Genomic DNA, 19,227 nt, shown 5'->3' on the forward strand with positions numbered 1-19,227 from the left:
ACATTAAAAGGTCACATCCCATGAGTCTTTCTGCAAAAATATGAATCTTCAGCTATTTTCTTCTCATCTTTAAGAAATTCTTTATTCACATCTAAGAATCTTCAGTAGACACAATAATTGTCATTAAATGCTGGGGCTCTATTATGCTAAATATGCTATGTTACATATATTAAACTAACTTTAAGCTTTAAAACAGAGAATGATCTTCTTTCTTTTTTAAAGTTTATTTATTTATTTTATTTTTAGTAATCTCTACACCCAATGTGGGGGGCTCGAACTCCCTACCCTGAGATCAAGAGTCGCATGCTCTACTGACTGAGCCAGCCACACTCCCAATAACGATCTTGTACAAAACAAACAAAAACCAACCACCTAATAGCTGAGACAACATGCAAACACAAATGCAAAACCAAATATTTACGTAAAAAATACATTAAAAGTAAAGTGCGTTTGATGAACTCTTCATGCTCACTATCTCCTACTAACTAGATTTTCCTTAGAATGAATTTCCAAAACAAAGGTAGGTAGACAATAGTACTAAAATGGAAATGAAATGTTCTGGTGGCAAAAGTGTCATCACTGCCCAGGAGCCAAGACTGAAAAGTTTAATCAGGATTTTCTGGAGCTTTCAATTGCTGGCTTTATTTCCTGAGTCCTTGTAAAGCATCTCACAAAGGAACAGCTGGCCTGTGCTCGACTGCAAGTTTAAAAATGTAGCTATGGTTCTAGTTCTCCCCCAGTCTAGAACTTAATTACCAGATTTGTTTGCCTACTCAGCTAGAGTAAAGGCAAAAACATAAAAGTGAAGGGGCATAAAGGAAGACTGGATGCAACAAAGCCAAATCCAACCTCCAGAAGAATAAGTCTTTCAGCAGTGTTTTCCCAAAGGGATAATATTTTGAAGCTAACTACTAAATCAACTGAAGTACAAAGTGAAGTGCTATAATTAAGGCAGACAAACGACTCTGTGATTACCTAACAAGCTCGAGGAGTTTGATCTATGTTTTGGTAACTTACAGATTGTTTCACAGTAGATTCCACTTAATAGACTTAATGGTTAATAGAAACAAACAATTTATCAACAGGGAAAAAAGTAAAATTGAATATTTCATGTAAAAATCTTAGGTACCACAGGCATTAGCCTGCTAAACCGGAATTAAATATCCATCATTTACTCATAATAGACATGATTCTAGTGACTCTTCATTCAAATATTAAATAAGAACCTACTATACACACTGGCATGGTGCTGGGGATAAATTGGTAAACAATGCGGATATCCTCCCTCCTCAAAGTGTTGGCTGTTTAGGAAAACAGAACCCCACTTACTACTTTACCACAAAAAAGACTGGCATTAAGAAGAAATCAGGACTCTCAACATAAAAGCTTACATGTGTTAGGTTCAACAGCCATTAGAACTAAGTGCTAGTAATATCTTGGGGAGATAGGTGTCGGGAAGGAAGAAGGCGTCGGCAAGGAAGAAAGGCAAGTTAGGTGAGCTAGCAAATGGCAGAATTGGCATGTGGTGCCAAACATCAGTGCTTTCAACCACGAGGCTATACAGGCTCTCCATAATAGGTTTGCCCCTCATTATGCAAAGGAACCATGTGCGTGGTTTATAACCAGACCATATAGAAAAATAAAGATTTCAGAAAAGAACAAACTTTCAAATGTGAATTTAAACATTGTAAACATTTATCTTTTAGTTTATCTTGAAAATAAGTTGTTCAAGGCAGTATTAAATTAATTACTTTTATGTTTTTAAAATCTACTATACAAAAACTTTCTGCGTTTAAATATTTTTCACTAATAGCAGTAGGTTAATTTTTTATAAGATAAAAAGTACATTTTGAGCAATCACACAGAGACATACCTGGGGGATGGCACCATAGTTCCAGATATATCCTTTATAAGGGAACAAATTTGCAACGTAACGGAGTTTTCCTTTTTTCACATCTTGTTTAATTGGGTTTAAAGGGTCCTTTGTAGCTATCTGAAATAAAAAATTCCAAATCATTGTATATTTGGATATAAAATACTATTCAAATAAGAATTTGAGGAAATGAATTATGGAATGCACATCCCCTAATTCCACTTTAATGACTTAAACTCTAACATTTTTATGATTTGATTAAAAGTTTTTACATAATCAGCCTTTAAGTGGAAAACTTATTTGAGGTATATAGAAGGAAAACAACCAAACAAAAAAACATTTACTTATTCCAGAAAGCAAAAACTAAAATTACCTGGAATAAATCCTAACATTGATAAATGTTTTAAGGTTTTTATTAAAGGGCAAAATAAATATTATCCAGCTTAAACTTTCCTTTAAAACACTTAAAATTATTCAAATATTTGAGTATATAATATATACAAAATGTGGTTACTGTCAAAAAGCTAAATTAAGTGATAAAATACATAACAAATATCTACAACAAAAAGCCAAACCTATTAGGTATCATCACAAAGAAATTAACAAAATGCAACAGAAATTTCAATAAAATCACAGGTGGCTAAAGAAAGCCCGTTGACTCTGTAGAGGAGTCAGTGATGGACTTAAGCGGAACAAGACAGGAGAAAAAGGTTAAATTCTAGGCTTCCAGAATGCCAGAAGCAAAGGTATGGGGAAGGAAAGTCCATAGCATATTTGCAAACAGTAAATGTTTGAGTTGGAGCCCAAGTGGGAGATTGGCAGGCAACAGGAGATCCAACTGGAAAACAGACTGGACTAGCAAGAAAACCTTCGACTTCAGCTGTTGAACCCTTAAGCAAATCAGTGTGGCTAGGTCAAAATTAATATCCTAAATCTAATTATCAACATAAGGGGAAACGTACCTCCATTTTTGCATTAGACCAGCGTGGTACTTCAACTACCATGTGGAACACATCCTGAAAAAAAAAACAAAGAATGGAGATGGGCACAGGATGGTCAGGTTCTCCTCCTTCAGTGAGCATGCCCTAGTTCTTCCAAAGTTAAACTGTTCATTGGAAAGGACCTTTGAAGTCAGTGAGCTTTCAACAAAATTCGTCAAAAAAATCAGACCAACTAATAAATGAAGAGATAAAGCAAATACGCAAAATAACTGCAGAATCAAGGTGGTGGTGTAATTCTTTCAACTTTTTGTATGTTTCAGCAAACGTAATTTTTTTTTTTTTAAGATTTTATTTATTTGCGAGAGAGAGAAAGAGAGACAGAGAGCATGAGAGGGAGGAAGGTCAGAGGGAGAAGCAGACTCCCCGCTGAGCAGGGAGCCTGATGCGGGACTCGATCCCGGGACTCCGGGATCATGACCTGAGCCGAAGGCAGTTGCTTAACCAACTGAGCCACCCAGGCGCCCCCGTAATCAATTTTTCATAATAAAATGTTGGGGGGTGGGTAAGAATGTTCATATAAAGAAAGGAAACAGTTTTTAAACATAACAGAACTTGTATCTCTGAGGAAGGCCATCTTCAAAGCAATCATCTCTTAAAGGCTATTCACTTCCTTGGGAAAGCTGCAATTGCTCAAGATGTTTTTGGAACTCTGACTTCAGAGGCAGTTTGTAAGACAAACCCCAAGTCCATTTAATTACTTTTTCATACTTTAGTTTTAGTCTCATACAAAATCAATCAGCTTGATTACCCACATTATTCTCCCAACTTGGCTGTTTTTAAAAAATCAAGTACTCCTCAAAAAGACAAGAAGTTTGACATTGAAGAGCACATAAGTTCCAAAAATATTTTAACCCATGGCAGTTCTACTGTAATTATTTTACAGCCTTAAACTGAGCTCTAAATGGTCAGAAAATTATTTTCACCAAGGAATAAAACTTTAAATGCAGTTTTTCAGTTTATAGCCTCCGCAAAAGGCATACATGAAACCAAATCAGCAATTATTCTTTTATAAAATGTATATTTTAAAAAGTGGACTTCAAATGAAAATCACTTAGTTACACACTTCTTGGGACTACTTGTCTGCTACTTTGCATCAAAAACAGGGACTGAGGGGCGCCTGGGTGGCTCAGTCATTAAGCGTCTGCCTTCAGCTCAAGTCATGATCCCGGGGTCCTGGATCAAGCCCCAGGTCAGGCTCCTGAGCGAGCCCCAGGGAGCCTGCTTCTCCCTGTCCCTCTGCCTGCCTCTCCCCCTGCTTGTGCTTGCTTTCTCTGTCAAATAAAATAAATAAATAAAATCTTAAAAAAAAAAAATGAAAACAGGGACTGATAAGTTGCAAGGGAGTAAGTTAAAGGTTTCAAGCCAATAATTACCCTGCTGTTCCTTTTAACCAAACAGAAAAGGTACAGAGTTCACAGTCTAAAACTTCTGTCACTTATTTAAGTTCATGGTCAAACTGGGGGAGGCTAAATCGTTGCACAAGCTTCTGCTCCAAGACTCTTAACACCTACTTGATATAACATAAAACCAACAAAAAAAGGAGATATTTAAGTCCAGGACTGAGTAAGTGCTCTATCCCTGTAAAGTAATAACTGTGTGGTTTAGAAAAAGTAACACATTGTTCATGGGTAGACCCAATCCTTGATTAAATTTCATTCTACCCACTCTATGTTTTCAAGAACTACGTCTATCTTGTACCACTCCTCAGGTATTGGAAGATCTTTGTGTTTGTGAACGAGGCCGGACGTTAAGTTTTCAGCAGCAATATCCTAAAGGTTCACAAGATGGTGCTGTTACCACATGAAAGAGTAACTAAGAAGCAAAAACCAAGGAGACTGGTTTATTTTTTTTTTTTTAAGAAAACATTACCAAATGAATAAATTACCTCAAGAAAAAAAGTAGCAAATAGAGCTAAAATATAGGAATTCGAAATTTGGTAACTATACTGAACATTTTAATTGAATTAAATAAGTATGTACAGATCCTTAAAAACCACATTACCTAATACTACAAACCTACCTAACTATAATGGGAAGCTAGCTAGCAAAGAAAGAAAGAATGAATCAACATTACGGGAAAGAAAACATCTTTCTGAAAATGGTAAGATAACTCTACTGCAAACAGAAGAATTCCAAATGCCTGAAGGTTTGGTGCTTTTTAGAAATTAGCTAGGCCAAAAAACAGCAAGGAGTATCCTGTAAAGAGCCTCAGAGCCAATTTATTCATTTTCTTTCAACAAATAATGAATCCTTGAGTGCCACTGTTCTGTTACTTTTCCAGGCACTGAAGACTAGCAGTGAACAGAATAAAAGCTCTTTTTAACTCCCTAAAAGTTGGATCTCCCAATCGGGTTGTTTCTGTGTGGAGGCCTCAGGCTGGGGACAACTTGCGGGGGGGGGGGGGGGGTCCAAAAACCTGGGTGAGGGATCTTGTCTGTAAAATGAATGTTTAGCACATTTTCAAGTGTTTGGAGATGCCATAGTAATTACTTTTTTTTAAAGCAATGAGCTTATAGCTTTTAGTCATTCTTTCCAACAGAGGTGTTAAGTATTTTGATATAAAACGGGAGCTTCATTCTTTAGCAGGAAATACCACTAAAGAATAGTTGATTTCTCCTAGATACCATGGCCACAATTCAGGGAGTTGTTCACGTGACCAGTGACCCTTAGGATTTTCAGGGCAATATAAGAAATCCAACCAATTACTCCATTGCTGGAAATACTTTTACTGTCAAATTATGCATTCTAATTGGAACTCCTGTGCACTGTTGGTAGAAATATAAAATGGTATGGCCACTATAGAAAACAGCAGTTCCCCCAAAAATTAGAAATAGAATTACTGTATACCCATGTTATATCAGCATTATTCACAATATCTAAAATGTAGAAGCAACCCAAAAAAGGGAAGAAAATTCTGACAAGTGCTATAACCTGGATGAACACTTGAAAATGTGCTAAACATTCATTTTACAGACAAGATCCCTCACCCAGGTTTGTGGACCCCCCCAGCTGTCCCCAGCCTGAGGTCTCCACACAGAAACAACCTGATCTGGAGATCCAACTTTTAGGGAGTTAAAAGAGCTTTTATTCTGTTCACCGCTAATCTTGAAGACATGATAAGTGAAATAAGCCAGTCACAAAAGGACAAATATGATTCCATTTACATGAGGTATCTAAAGGAGTCAAATTCATAGAGACAGAAAGTAGAAAGGTGGGAAAAAAAAAAAAAGTAGAAGGTAGCTGCCAGGTGGCTGGGGAAGCGGGGAGGATGGGGAGTTAGTGTTTAATGGGCATGGAGTTTCAGTTTTGCCAGCCCAAGAAGAGAGTGATGGAGATGAAGGGTGGCGATGTTTGCACAACAATGTGAATGTACTCAACACCACTGAACTGTACACTCAGCAACGCTTAAGATGGTCAATCTTATGTTTATGGGGATTTTACAATTAACAATTGGAAAAAATTATGCATTCTTACATTTCCAATGTTTATGCACTTAAAATACTGAGACAAGGGGCACCCAGGTGGCTCAGTTGTTAAGCGTCTGCCTTCGGCTCAGGTCATGATCTCAGGGTCCTGGGACTGAGCCCCGTGTCCGGCTCCCTGCTCAGCGGGAAGCCTGCTTCTCCCTCTCCCACTCCCCCTGCTTGTGTTCCTGCTCTCGCTCTCTCTCTCTCCATCAAATAAATGAATAAAATCTTTTAAAAAAATAAAATAAAATACTGAGTCAAGATTTTAGGATATTTAGTACCACCCATGCCTTTTTTCTCTAATCCCAACTGGTTTCAATTATGACTTAGCTCAATCCTGGATCTGTGGTTTTATTATCCCCATTGTTAGGGCTTCTCAGAACTCTGTTCCCCACTTCTACTATGCTCTGATTCTAAATCCCTGCTCTGGCATCAAGCTCTCAGCTCCTTATTTATAGTTTCAGAGGAAGGAAGGAAGAAGAGGTTAGTATCCCTAGTATGATTTTGACAAGTCTGTAGGAGGCAGAGGAAAGGTGAACCATAGCTTTAGCTCTGACTTCCCAAAGTCAGAGACATAACAGTCAGTCTTACTTCCCAGGTTTATAATAATTTCATCAATAAGAATGTCAATGTTAAAGGTGTCCAGACCCTAAGGAGATTAGAAAACTTAAGGCTAAAGTTAATTAGATCACTCCGTTAAATCAAAAAGACTTTATTTTTTTAAAAAAGATTTTATTTATTTATTTGAGAGAGAGAGCGAGCGCACAAGCCAGAGGGGCAGAGGGAGGAGAAGCAGACGCCCTGCTGAGCAGGGAGCCTGATGTGGGTGGGGCTCGATCCCAGGACCCTGAGATCATGACCTAATCTTAAGGCAGACACTTAACCGAATGAGCCACCCAGGCATCCCTAAAATCAAAAAGATTTTAAATAAAAGTATTTTAGGAATAGAAGAAATGTAACCTATATCATGATTAGTCTTTTAATTTCACTGATTAAACAGAAATATTACAGTAGTATGGTGATCACAGGTTTTATCTCCAAACTGGTCAGTTTTCTTGTGGGTCAAATTAGTAGTCTAATGAGCTGTTTACTAATGAACAGGTTATAGCTATTTGGTAGGCTATTATTACTAAGGCAGTTAAGTATGTGTATATAGGGAACATGCTCTTAATTTAATTATATCCCATCGATGAATCTTAGTAGTAAAGTTAAATGTGTCTTTACTGGGAGACCTTTGAACACCCCATGACTTACCTGTTTCCAACACTGGATCTGAAGCCTACTGAACATGACATGCTATATTGCAAAATTATGTAAGTAGCTTAAATTAGCATTTCCAAGTTGACCCATCATGTGTTTCTCTGGATACCGTCAGGAGTCAAGCAAAAGCCAGACATAGGAAGAAATATAAAATCACTCTGATTCCACCATCCTTCCTTTTATTTTTCTCTTTTGCAATAAAATTTGCAGAAAAACAGTGGTGGTAGAAAGGATTTTTTTCTACATATATCTAGAGATTAGGCATCAAGCAAGAGGCTAATAAAAAACAAGGGCTGCTCGCCTTTTTTTTTTTTTTTAATCTCTAGAATAGTTTTGGAGTATAAAATCCCTATCAGAAGAGCTCACATAATGAATAAGGAAATGTTCCAGCTCCATAAAGGTGCTTTTGAAAATGGGTACCAGGGGCGCCCGGGTGGCTGTTATTAAGCGTCTGCCTTCGGCTCAGGTCATGATCCCAGCGTCCTGGGATCGAGCTGATCGAGCCCCATGTCGGGCTCCCTGCTCAGCGGGGAGCTTGTTTCTCCCTCTCCCACTCCTCTTGCTTGTGTTCCCTCTCTCACTGTCTCTCTCTGTCAAATAAATAAATAAAATCTTAAAAAAAAAAAAAAAGGTGTACCAGATTTCATCATTTCTAAGGATATAATACCTTATTAAGTGCTACCAAGTGACAATGGCTCTTAACCCTTAGTTTTAGGTTTTGGCTTCTAAGTCAGTTTTTTTATTACAAGATATATACTCTAAGCTATTAAACGTAAATGGATTCCTCCTTGTGCACTGTCGGTGGGAATAGAAATTAATGCAGCCATTATGGAAAACTGTATGGCAGTTCCTCAAAACCCAAAAAACAGAACTACCATATGATCCAGCAATCCCATTTCTGGGTATATATCCAAAAGAAATTAATCACAGTCTTAAAGAGCACTCCCATGTTCACTGTAGCATTATTCACAATAGCCAAGACACAGAAACAAATTAAGTGTCCATCAACGGATATGGCATATATACATAAATATATGTGTACACACACACACACGAATATTATTCAGCCTTAAAAAAGAAGGAAATCCTGCCACATGTGATTACATGGATGAACATGGAGAACATTATGCTAACTGAAATAAATCAGAGAAAGACAAATACTGTTTGATCTCACTTATAAGTGGAATCTAAAAAAGTCAAACTCATAAAAACGGAGTAGAATGGTGGTTTGCCAGGGGCTAGAGGAAAAGGGGAAATGCTGATCAAAGGGTGCAAACATTCCATTATGAGATGATTAAGTTCTGGAGATCTTAATGTACAGCACGGTTTAATGAAATTTGCTAAAAGAGTAGATCTTAAGCATTCTTGCCACACACACAAAAAGTAAATATGTGAAGTGATGAAGAGGTCAATTTGCTTGCTTGGGGGTAAGCATTTCACAATGTACACATACATCAAAACATCACATTGTATACCATAAATACGTGATTATTTGTCAATCCTACCTCAATAAAGCTGAAAAAAAATTTAAAAATTTTTTAAAAGAAAAAGTAAATGGATTCCTAATTTTTTCACTGACAAATGATAAAAGTCTTTTTGAGGAGCACCTGGGTGGCTCAGTTAAGTATCTGCCTTCACCTCAGGTCATGATCCCAGGGTCCTGGGATCGAGCCCCGCATTGGGCTCAGGCTCCTTGTTTAACAGTGGGGAGCCTACATCTCCTTCTCTCTCTGGATGCCGGTCCCCCTGCTTGTGCTCTGTCAAATAAATAAAATCTTAAAAAAAAAAAAAGAAACTTAATTGACGTGTCGTAACTAAGAATAAGCTCCTATCCACCCCACTCAGATAAACTTTAAGAGAACTAAATTTTAAGAACATATTATAACCATATTCTGTTTACTTTCTTCTCTTTATAAAATCAAGCAAAAGACTGCATTTCCAGCTGTCAAACTTTTCTATGATTTTCAATGACTAACAATTTTGACCACAGAACTTTTCCCAAGAAAAATGCACATTTACACCAAATCTTAAGTGTCATAGAGTTCACAGAACCTCAGAAACCCATCCGTGGCCATTTCAGGGCCCGGAGGTCACCAAGAATCCCTGGACTAGAAGACTGTAGAGCCTTTCCAAAGGAAGAAAGTTCTTATGCATTTCCTTTGAATTCTAAGCTTAAATAAATAAGTAAAGCCTTTTCTTCTGCATTATCAAAGAGATATTTACTGTAGAAAATTTGGAAAATATAAAAGGCACAAAGTAAAATCCACCCCACATACAGAATCACTCAAGGAAGTATAGCACAGTGGTTAAGACCACAGGTTTCTGAGGGGAGCCTGGGTGGCTCAGTCGGTTAAACCGTCTGCCTTGGGCTCAGGTCAGGATCCAGGGCTCCCTGCTCAGCAGGGAACCTGCTTTCTCTCACCCTCTGCCCTCCTCACCCCACCGCATGCTCTCTCTCTCTCAAATAATTAAAAAAAAAAAAAAAAAAAAAAAAAAACACAGGTTCTGAGCCAGAATGCCTGGGTTTCAAGCCTGCCACCACCACTTACGAATTCTAGTTGCTGATCCTGGACAATGGGGCTAATAAAAGAACCCAGCTCAGAGAATGACATGATGGCTAGATGATATAATCCACAAAAGGGCTTTAGCATAGTACCTAAGGTATAGGAAGCATTCAACCAATAGTAACAATATATATTTTTAAAGATTTATTTATTTATTTATCTGAGAGAGAGAAAGAGAGAGAGCATGCTGTGTGCTTGTGAGGGAGGGAAAGGGAGACAAGGAGACACCCCCCTGAGCGTGGAGCCCAGGGCGGGGCTCGATCCCCGGACCCTGAGATCATGATCGGAGCCGAAATCAAGAGTAGGATGGTCAACTGACTGAGCCACAGTAAATAAAAATATTTTTTTACCTTTATTTTTTTTTTTACAATGATCCTTTTTTTTTAAGATTTTATTTATTTATTTGGGAGTGAGAGAGCGAGAGAGACAGCAAGTGGAGTGAGGGGCAGAGGGAGAAGCAGGCTCTTTGCTGAGCAGGGAACCCAATTCAGGGCTCAATCCCGGGACTCTGGGATCAGGACGTGAGCCGAAGGCCGACACTTAACCAACTGAGCCACCCAGGCGCCTCTACAATAATCTTAAATGAGGTTTCATCAATAAGCTATACACACAGAATCATGGGACATCAGTGCAGAATGTAATCTAAAAACACCCACCAAGATTAACACTGCTCAGGGGTGAAGCAACCTGCTCAATATCGTAAGGCCAGTTAGTGGTAAAACCAGGACTAAAATAAAGATTACTTACTCCCGATTCAATGATTTTTACTCTATAAAATAGAGCTCTGAAAGGCTAAAGAAATAACCAGTGATTGTGCTCAATATCATCATCCTATTTGTTTGGTCACTGTTTACTGAGACTTTCCTATAAAGCCAGGCATTGTGGCTGTATGTTATATGCATATTTAATCGTCCATCCCAACTTTATCTTTTTGACAAAGTTGACACACCACAGAGATTATGGTTAGAATATCTGTTTTCAAAATTTAGTCACCTGCAAGCTCATTTGAGGCGGGGAGAAATAGGAGTTTACTCTCAGTTATGACATGCCAATTAAGTGAATTATCATCAGTTTTCATCTGTTCCCAGTTCTAACTTTGGTTTAGAAAACATGAAACCAAAAGAGAAACAAAACAAAAATCCAGAAAACACATTCCATATACATACAAAGTTGGGGAAGTGTTTAAATTATTAATTCAGGGACATTTTAAAATTTTCCATTTAAGGAACTGTCTATAAAAAGAAACAGAAAATTCAAAACAAAACAAACCCTGTTAAGGAAGTGAGTAATCGAAAAAGCATCCACTTGAGTATATCCCCTCTAAAGATTTCAGGTACCATAAGATAGTATCTCTAAAAAGTTAAGAATGATATATAACTGCAGGGGCGCCTGGCAGGCTCAATGGGTAGAGCATGCGACTCTTGATCTCGGGGTTGTGAGTTCAAGCCCCATGTTGGGTGTAGAGATTGCTTAAAAATAAAATCTTTTTTTTTTTTTAAGATTTTATTTATTTATTTGACAGAGAGACAGCGAGAGAGGGAGCATAAGCAGGGGGAGTGGGAGAGGGAGAAGCAGGCTCCCCGCGGAGCAGGGAGCCCAATGCGGGGCTCGATCCCTGGACCCTGGGATTATGACCTGAACCAAAGGCAGATGCTTAATGACCAAGCCACCCAGGCCCCCAAAAATAAAATCTTTGAAAAAGAAAAAAAAGAGGGCGCCTGGGTGGCTCGGTCAGTTAAGTGTCTGCCTTTGGCTCAGGTCATGATCCCGGGGTCCTGGGATAGAGTCCCTCATCGGGCTCCCTGCTCCGCGGGGAGGCTGCTTCTTCCTCTCCCTCTGCCATACCCCCTGTTTGTGCTCTCTTGCACTCTCTCTTTCAAATAAATACATAAAAATTTTTTTAAAAAGAAAAAAGAAAAAAGAGAATGATAGATGACTGCAAAAAATATTCTGTTAAATTTCTGAAGCATCAACCTATTTGATTATATGCTTGACTTTTTTTTTTTAGAAGAGGAAAAAAGAAACATAGTTCCATATTTATATATCCTCCCAACAGTCACCTGGAAAACAAACAGAAGCCTACATTGTTAGAACAAGTATTTAACATCGAAGTTTAAGATACAGAACAGAAAAATACCAAACTCCTAAGTGTAAATATCAAGTCATGACTGAGCATTTTAAGATTTAGATAAACTTAATCTACTCAGTGTTTCATACTGCTTATGCTATGCTCTGGATTTTAAAAACTTCTTTACCTCAGAAGTTTTATGACAGAAGATACTCTGAGCTACAGGTATTTTTACATGTGACCCAAAACAGACCAAGAGCAAATGACAAAATCCATCGAGTCCTTGCCTTTGCCTTCTTCCACTCAATGGATTTGGAAATAATCCAAGCAGAGTGTTTGAGTCACAAGGATTCCCAGAACTAGCTGATTACCTAGTGGCATATATACTAAATCGAAAACTGTCCACATTGAGAAGTTCTGACATGGAGCAGAATCTAAGCCTTTGGGCATTTTTCCTTAGCAGAGCTGACAGAGTCCTCATCATCACCCCTCAAATGACTGACCATAGTAGAGATAAAGTCAACAGCCACACACATAAAAATGTATTTACAGAAACTTAATCACACTGGAATTAAAAAAAAAATGGAATTAATCAGATCTTTTATTTAGGCTATAATCCAAAATAATTCCTGTGTACCACACCCTTTTTTGTGTTTTGTATAAACTCCCTTAAAAACAAAACAAAAGAACTCTTTCCTGCTTCTCAGACAGGAATCTCAAGAGCTGAGGTTCACTGAGGTCTGGACCACTGGTGAAATCCACAGTTGTTACAACAGCTTGTGCTTTGGAGCCAGCCCAGAGTGGTACAAAGGCTGAGTCTTCATTTGAGTAATCCCAGATTATCACCACAACCAGTCCCATACGAGACTTCAAGGAGTCGCAGAATAATCTGAGTAAAGATGTTTTACACAGCACCAAAATGTAGTCTCCGTTTCCTAGTTTGGAAAACTCGGCACCACAACTGCTAGAAGCATCTGACTGTTGGCTAGAATATTGTCCAGTTACTTACAGCTATGGTTTGAATGTTTGTTCCCCCCAAAATTTATTTGTTGAATTCCTAACCCTCAATGGTGATTGTACAGTAGGTGCGACCTTTGGGAAGTGTTTAAGACATGAGGTTGGAACGCTCATGAATGGGGTTAGTGCCTTATAAAAGAGGCTCCAGAGAGATCCCTAGCCCCTTCTGCCACATAAGTACATAGCTAGAAGCCCACGACCAGAAGAGGTCCCTCACCCAACCATGTTCACACCCTGATGTCAGGCCTCCTGGCTCCAGGACTGTGAGCAATAACTTTCTGCTGTTGATAAGCTATCCAGTCTTCAGTATTTTGTTAGAGCAGCCCAAACGGACCAAGACACTTAGAAACACAAAAAACCAGCTCTATGTCAAGAAAACATTTTTCTTCCTTAGCACATCTGTATGTCAAGTTACCATCAATAAACTTTCAGTCATCATTTTATACCCCTTAACTACTCAAAATGGTGTGAGAGGTTACTGTAAAGACTTTGAGATATATATAGATATATATTAATTATACACCAAACAGATAATCAGTCCAATCAAATGATGCCAATTCAAGAGGAGCGAAGGATCCTGCAGTTCATATCAACTGCCAGGAAATCAGATGTAACAAATTAGTTTCTGAATAAACACAACTTTGAGAATCCCACAGGAGAACACATGCCAATTAGAGGTCCCTCCTGTAATTGTGGCATATAACTGGCCAGAGGCTCCAGGTGGAGCCCACCTCAGACAGGCTCCTCAGAAGCAACACGTGAGTCTGGTCTAAACTAGACCCAAACGGAAACCTTGAAGTCTTGGAGGGGCCGGGGCACCTCCCCACGAGACACACCTGACAGGCGCATAGGCCAGGATGGTGTCCATCAAAATAAATACGAAAAGAAAAGGACAAATTTAATAAAATAACACCACCACAACAAAAAAAACACAAGAGCCCGCCCCTCCAACTCCCCACTCAGGCTCTGGATGTTGCTGCCAATTCTCCACTCCCTCCTCTACTGGCGGTGTGTGTCTTCTGGGATCCCAGGCTCTCTGGCTGGGGTCCGGGTTGCAGTTTGTTCTTCTGCTAAGTGTGGGACGTCCAGGATCCCTGGGCTGAGCAGCAGCAGAGGGCTTCCACTAGAGTGAGGGCTGGGCAGTCAGTGGCCCACCCTGTGCGGTGTGGGGCTGTGTTCGGCAGGGACCCCTGGGTCTGCACAGTTTACTTTAAACTCCATCATCATGAGGTGATTAAAAAAAAAATCTCTATACCTAATGTGGGGCTCGAACTCACAACCTGAGATCAAGAGTCACATGCTCCACAGACTGAGCCAGCTGGATGCCCCAAAAAGAATTTTTAAAGGTATAAAAAAGAAGCAGACATTTGTCCTTGTGTTGGTTCCTAAATACAGTACAAACTTCTCCTATTGGGAAGGCGGCTAAAACAAGCTATGAATTAAAAAAATAATAACTAGTTAAATTTGTACAAATAATGCATGCTCTTTGTAAAAAGATTAGAAAATATAAAAAGGCAAAAATGAAAATAAAAACAGAGTCACTAGCAATTCTACTTCCAAAGGATCACAAGGACTTTGGAATATATAGCTGTAGACATTTTTCCCTAGCAGTGTAAGATTCCTACCAATTTGTGATAAACCTATCAATTTGTGAGGTTTCTTCAGCTTACTGGTGTGCATAAAAAGACCTCTCTTTTTAAAAGTCTGTAGACTTGGGGTGCCTGGGTGGCTCAGTTGGTTAAGCATCCAACTCTTGATTTTGGCTCAGGTCATGATCTCAGGGTCGTGAGATGGAGCCCCACATTGGGCTCCACACTAGGCGTGGAGTCTACTTAAGATTCTCTCTCTCACTCCCTGTCTCTTCCCGCCCTCTCCCGCTTGTGCACCCACTCTCTCTCAAAAAAAAAAAAAAAAAAAAGTCTGTAGACTTAACCTTTATTAACACTATGCGTCTTAACTCTACCAATCCATTAAAAGTACTGAATTTTCCTGTAGTCACTGAATACTCTAGTTTATTCTTGCTGTTTAATAAATATCCCATAACCCAAATTTTGTGCTGGCTATCTGGTTAATGTTATTTATTTATTTATTTATTTATTTAAGATTTTATTTACTTATTTGACAGAGAGAGACACAGTGAGACAGGGAACACAAGCAGGGTTAGTGGGAGAGGGAGAAGCAGGCTTCCCGCTGAGCAGGGAGCCCAATGCGGGGCTGGATCCCAGGACCCTGGGATCATGACCTGAGCCGAAGGCAGGCACTTAACGACTGAGCCACCCAGGCGCCCCCACCTGGTTAATTTTAAAACCACTTATGAAGTACTAAGATTTTAGTTCCAAATACACATACAAAAAGATCAATGTGATTTCTTTCTTTAAACCAAGGCAACTTTATTATTAATTTTTTAAAGATTCATTTACTTAGAGAGAGAGAGAGAGAATCCGGAAGCAGGGTCCCCGCTGAGTGCAGAGCATGAGGAGGGGCTCAATCCCAGAATCCTGAGATCATGACCTGAGCAGAAACCAAGAGCCAGCTGCCTAACCAACTGAGCCACCCAGGCGCCCCTAAACCAAGGCAGCTTTAAAACATTTGTGTCTGTTCCTCTACTCCTTCCCCAATTTATAGTTGCTTCTTTAGCCAAATAATCTGGATTTAAGACTGACTCTTATTTAGTCAATGTACCTTTAACTCACAGCACAATAATGCATTTTAAGCATTTATTAAGATATATACGAAAATTCATGTGGAACTAGCTGATCTGAGTAGAGAAACTACATTTAAATGAGGACATCTTACCTTATCTGCATAAATTGGAACATCATGAAATGGAGATATATATTGTCCTTTTTCATTTTCTGCAAAATGAATTAGAAAAAGTTATTACTAATTTTTTTGTTAACTATTTCAGATGCATTAAGTATACATTTTTAAAAATATTTAATTTTTTAGAGTAATTTTAGGTTTACAATACAATTGAAAAAAAAGGTAGAGATTTCCCATATCCGCCCCCCTGCTCCCTCATTTGCCGAGCTTCCCCCCATTATCAACACTGTTCACCAGAATAGTGACACAGACACTTTTTATTCCCACACCAGAAAAACTGGTTGTATACTTTACCTTCCTGACCCCTCCAAGATTGGGTTAAGTTTTCATCCTATGCTTTCCTTAGGTGTCTAACAGATACCTCTACAATGAGGACAGGGGCTGCCTTCTATCATTTTGTATCCCCAGAGTCTAGCAGTGCCTGGTAAATAAAAGGGGATCAAATTGTTTTTGACTGATCTTACATCAGTTAATGGTTTACGGAACTAATGAAATAGTTGTGCTGGGGAGAAGGGGAGGGGACGAACTTGCTGAATTATAAAACCCTGTTGTCTTAAGTAATGTTCCAGGAAGACAGAGCCATCTTAGATTATTATATTTCTTAAGGATAATCTAGTTGCAACAACACTTTCACAGGTAATTTCTATATTCTAGAGACCTAACCACCATATCCAAAAAGGAATTTCAAAACTTCCTTACTATTCTTTAAGAAACCTAAGGGTCAGTCCATACAATATCCCTTCACATTTAAAAACCAAGGTGGAATAGCAAAAACTGAGCAGTGACCATCCCCTGTCCCACTATGATCCCTTCAAAGTCAGCTGTGACTTTGCAATCCTATCCACTATCAGGTTTTTTTTTTTTTAAGATTTTATCTATCTATTAGAGAGAGAGAGAGAGAGCGGGAGCGAGCACAAGCAGGGGGAGCAGCAGGAAGACAGAGAGGAAGAAGCAGGCTCCCCGCAGAGCTCCCCACGTGGCTTGATCCCAGGACCCCCAGGATCACAACCCGAGCAGAAGGTAGACGCTTAACCAACCGAGCCACCCAGGTGCCCCTCCACTATCAGTTTTAAAGAGACTGACAGGGCGCCTGGGTGGCTCGGTTGGTTAAGCGACTGCCTTCGGCTCAGGTCATGATCCCGGAGTCCCGGGATCGAGTCCCACATCGGGCTCCCTGCTCAGCGAGGAGCCTGCTTCTCCCTCTGACCCTCCCCCACTCATGTACTCGCTCTTTCAAATAAATAAATAAATCTTTAAAAAAAATAAAATAAAGAGACTGACAAATATAACATTACAGAGGTAAAAAATCCTCTACTAAGGAAGGGTGCTAAGAAATCTATGATTTAAAAAAACCCTTAAAATTGTGTTATTGCATAGTTGTTTCTAATTATTATTTCCTAAGTCCCAGAGAGTTCTATCTGATAAAAAGTTACTTTAGCCAGTGCCAAAGTCAAGGAGTGGTTATGGACTTCCATAATGGCCATCAAATACTACCATTACAAAACCTAAGTAAAAACTGCTGTTTGAATACTGCTTGAAGACAATTCCCCAATCATCCCTCCACCTTCAAACTCTAGGGTCACCTCTCTAAATCCCTCCTACAGATAAATTCTGGAGCCAACACTAAATCCAGGAAAAATAAGTTAGTGAATTATTCGTCAAAAGTTCCCACACTACCCTTATTTAACTCCGAAATTAAATAAAATGGGGAGTCCCATCCTTCCTGGATTTTGCATGGTAACCTTCAGCGACATGTGTAAACTTGAGTTCACTTTCTTCTTCCTCCCACAGCACGTTACTTTTTGCTAGGGACTTTGTTCTTTCTCTTCGTATTTCCATTCGTCCCCTCCATCTTGCTCTTTCCTGCCCTTCACACACCACACGCAAAGACTTCGGGGCACCTGCCCGTTGCCTTCCGAGGAAAACTGTTCTTTACAGTTAAATTAGAAACACCTTTGGTGACACATTTTCGAACGCCTCCGTTGTCTCCAATAATCTATTCCTGGTGGCTTGGGGCGGAGATGGGTAGAGATAAAGACAAACCCGAGGTAGCTTTCCTCCACCTGCAAGACGGAAGGTCGTGCGCCAGGGAAAGCGGAGCTCAGCCAGCCCGCAGCGTGCTGGGCTCTAAGCGCAGCTTCAGGCGCGGACCTGGGGTGGGTCCCCCTCAGATGCCGATTCCCTGCCCAGGGGCAAAACTTGGCACTTTCTCACTCGTGCTTCCCAGACTGACGTCACCTGTTTGACTTGAAGGGAACAGCTTTCTGTTTCACAAGGCGCCTTCCCAGCATCTGTGCTACCGGGGACACCCCGGCGGGAGGGGCGGGAGCGTACCCTGGCGAGGGGTTCGGTCCTCCACTGACGGCTCCTGATCCCGGCCTTAGTGTCCCCGTCTGCAGAACGCGGGGCTGGATTGGACCCTGCTTGGTGCGCACAAGCTGAGCTACAGTTCAGGAATTAAGGTCCTTAGGGAGTCATCCACCCCGCCCCAGTTCCTCCAAATCAAGCAATCCTCTTACAGGATCAGTTTACCCCCAGACACCTTTCTAGGGTGACTCAGTGGTTTCCTTTCCCCATCAGACGGTGCCCGCCCGAGCAGGACACCTGCAGAACTAGCCCGGCCGGGGGTCGGGTCCCACCGCGCGTGTGAAAGAGGAACGCCGAGCCCCGCCGTCCCGCCTGCGAGCACGACGTGTGAAACCGGAGGCCGGCCCGGCCCAGGCCCCGGGGAGCCCGAGGAACCCGGCCCGCGCCCGGGACGAGGGGCGGAGCGCGGGCCGCAGGCGCCCGGGCAGGAGGCGAGGCGAGGGCCGGGAATGAATGGGCTGGCGGGCGGGGAGGGGCCGTGGGCCGCCGACACTCACTGAGGAAGACTCGGTACTCCAGGGTGAAGGGCGCGGCGCGCTCCTCGCTGCTGAAGTCGTTCATGATGCCGATGACTAGCCGCCGCCGCCGCCGCCGCCGCCGCCGCCACAGAGCCACCAGCCCGCACGCGGCGCCGACTGACAAGGAGAGACCTCCGCGCCTGCGCACCGCGGAGACTGGCGCGGCGAGCGGGGCGGGGAACGGCTTTAAGAGGCCACCCCACCCCCGCCCGGCCCACTCCGCGCGCAGGCGCACTCCGCCCGGCCCGCGCGTCCTGTCGCCCCAGCCCG

At 41.0% G+C, this 19,227-nt stretch overlaps 1 protein-coding gene across 1 annotated transcript in view; it reads right to left on the reverse strand.

Moving 5' to 3' along the window:
* Nucleotides 1-19,128, reverse strand: part of PPA1 (inorganic pyrophosphatase 1) — a 34,954-nt gene extending 15,826 nt beyond the window's left edge. The window contains exons 1-4 of the mRNA XM_045877991.3: nt 18,937-19,128; nt 16,046-16,104; nt 2,836-2,889; nt 1,874-1,993 (exon numbers count right to left, since the gene is read on the reverse strand). Coding sequence (XP_045733947.1) covers nt 1,874-1,993; nt 2,836-2,889; nt 16,046-16,104; nt 18,937-19,000 — 297 coding nt within the window. The 5' untranslated portion in view covers nt 19,001-19,128. The remainder of the gene's footprint in view (nt 1-1,873; nt 1,994-2,835; nt 2,890-16,045; nt 16,105-18,936) is intronic.
* Nucleotides 19,129-19,227: the final 99 nt, after the last annotated feature.

The sequence above is a fragment of the Mirounga angustirostris genome, unplaced genomic scaffold, assembly GCF_029215605.1.
Source record: "Mirounga angustirostris isolate CCGP_5_RB_7025 unplaced genomic scaffold, mMirAng1.0.hap1 SCAF_6, whole genome shotgun sequence".
Taxonomy (NCBI): Eukaryota; Metazoa; Chordata; class Mammalia; order Carnivora; family Phocidae; genus Mirounga; species Mirounga angustirostris.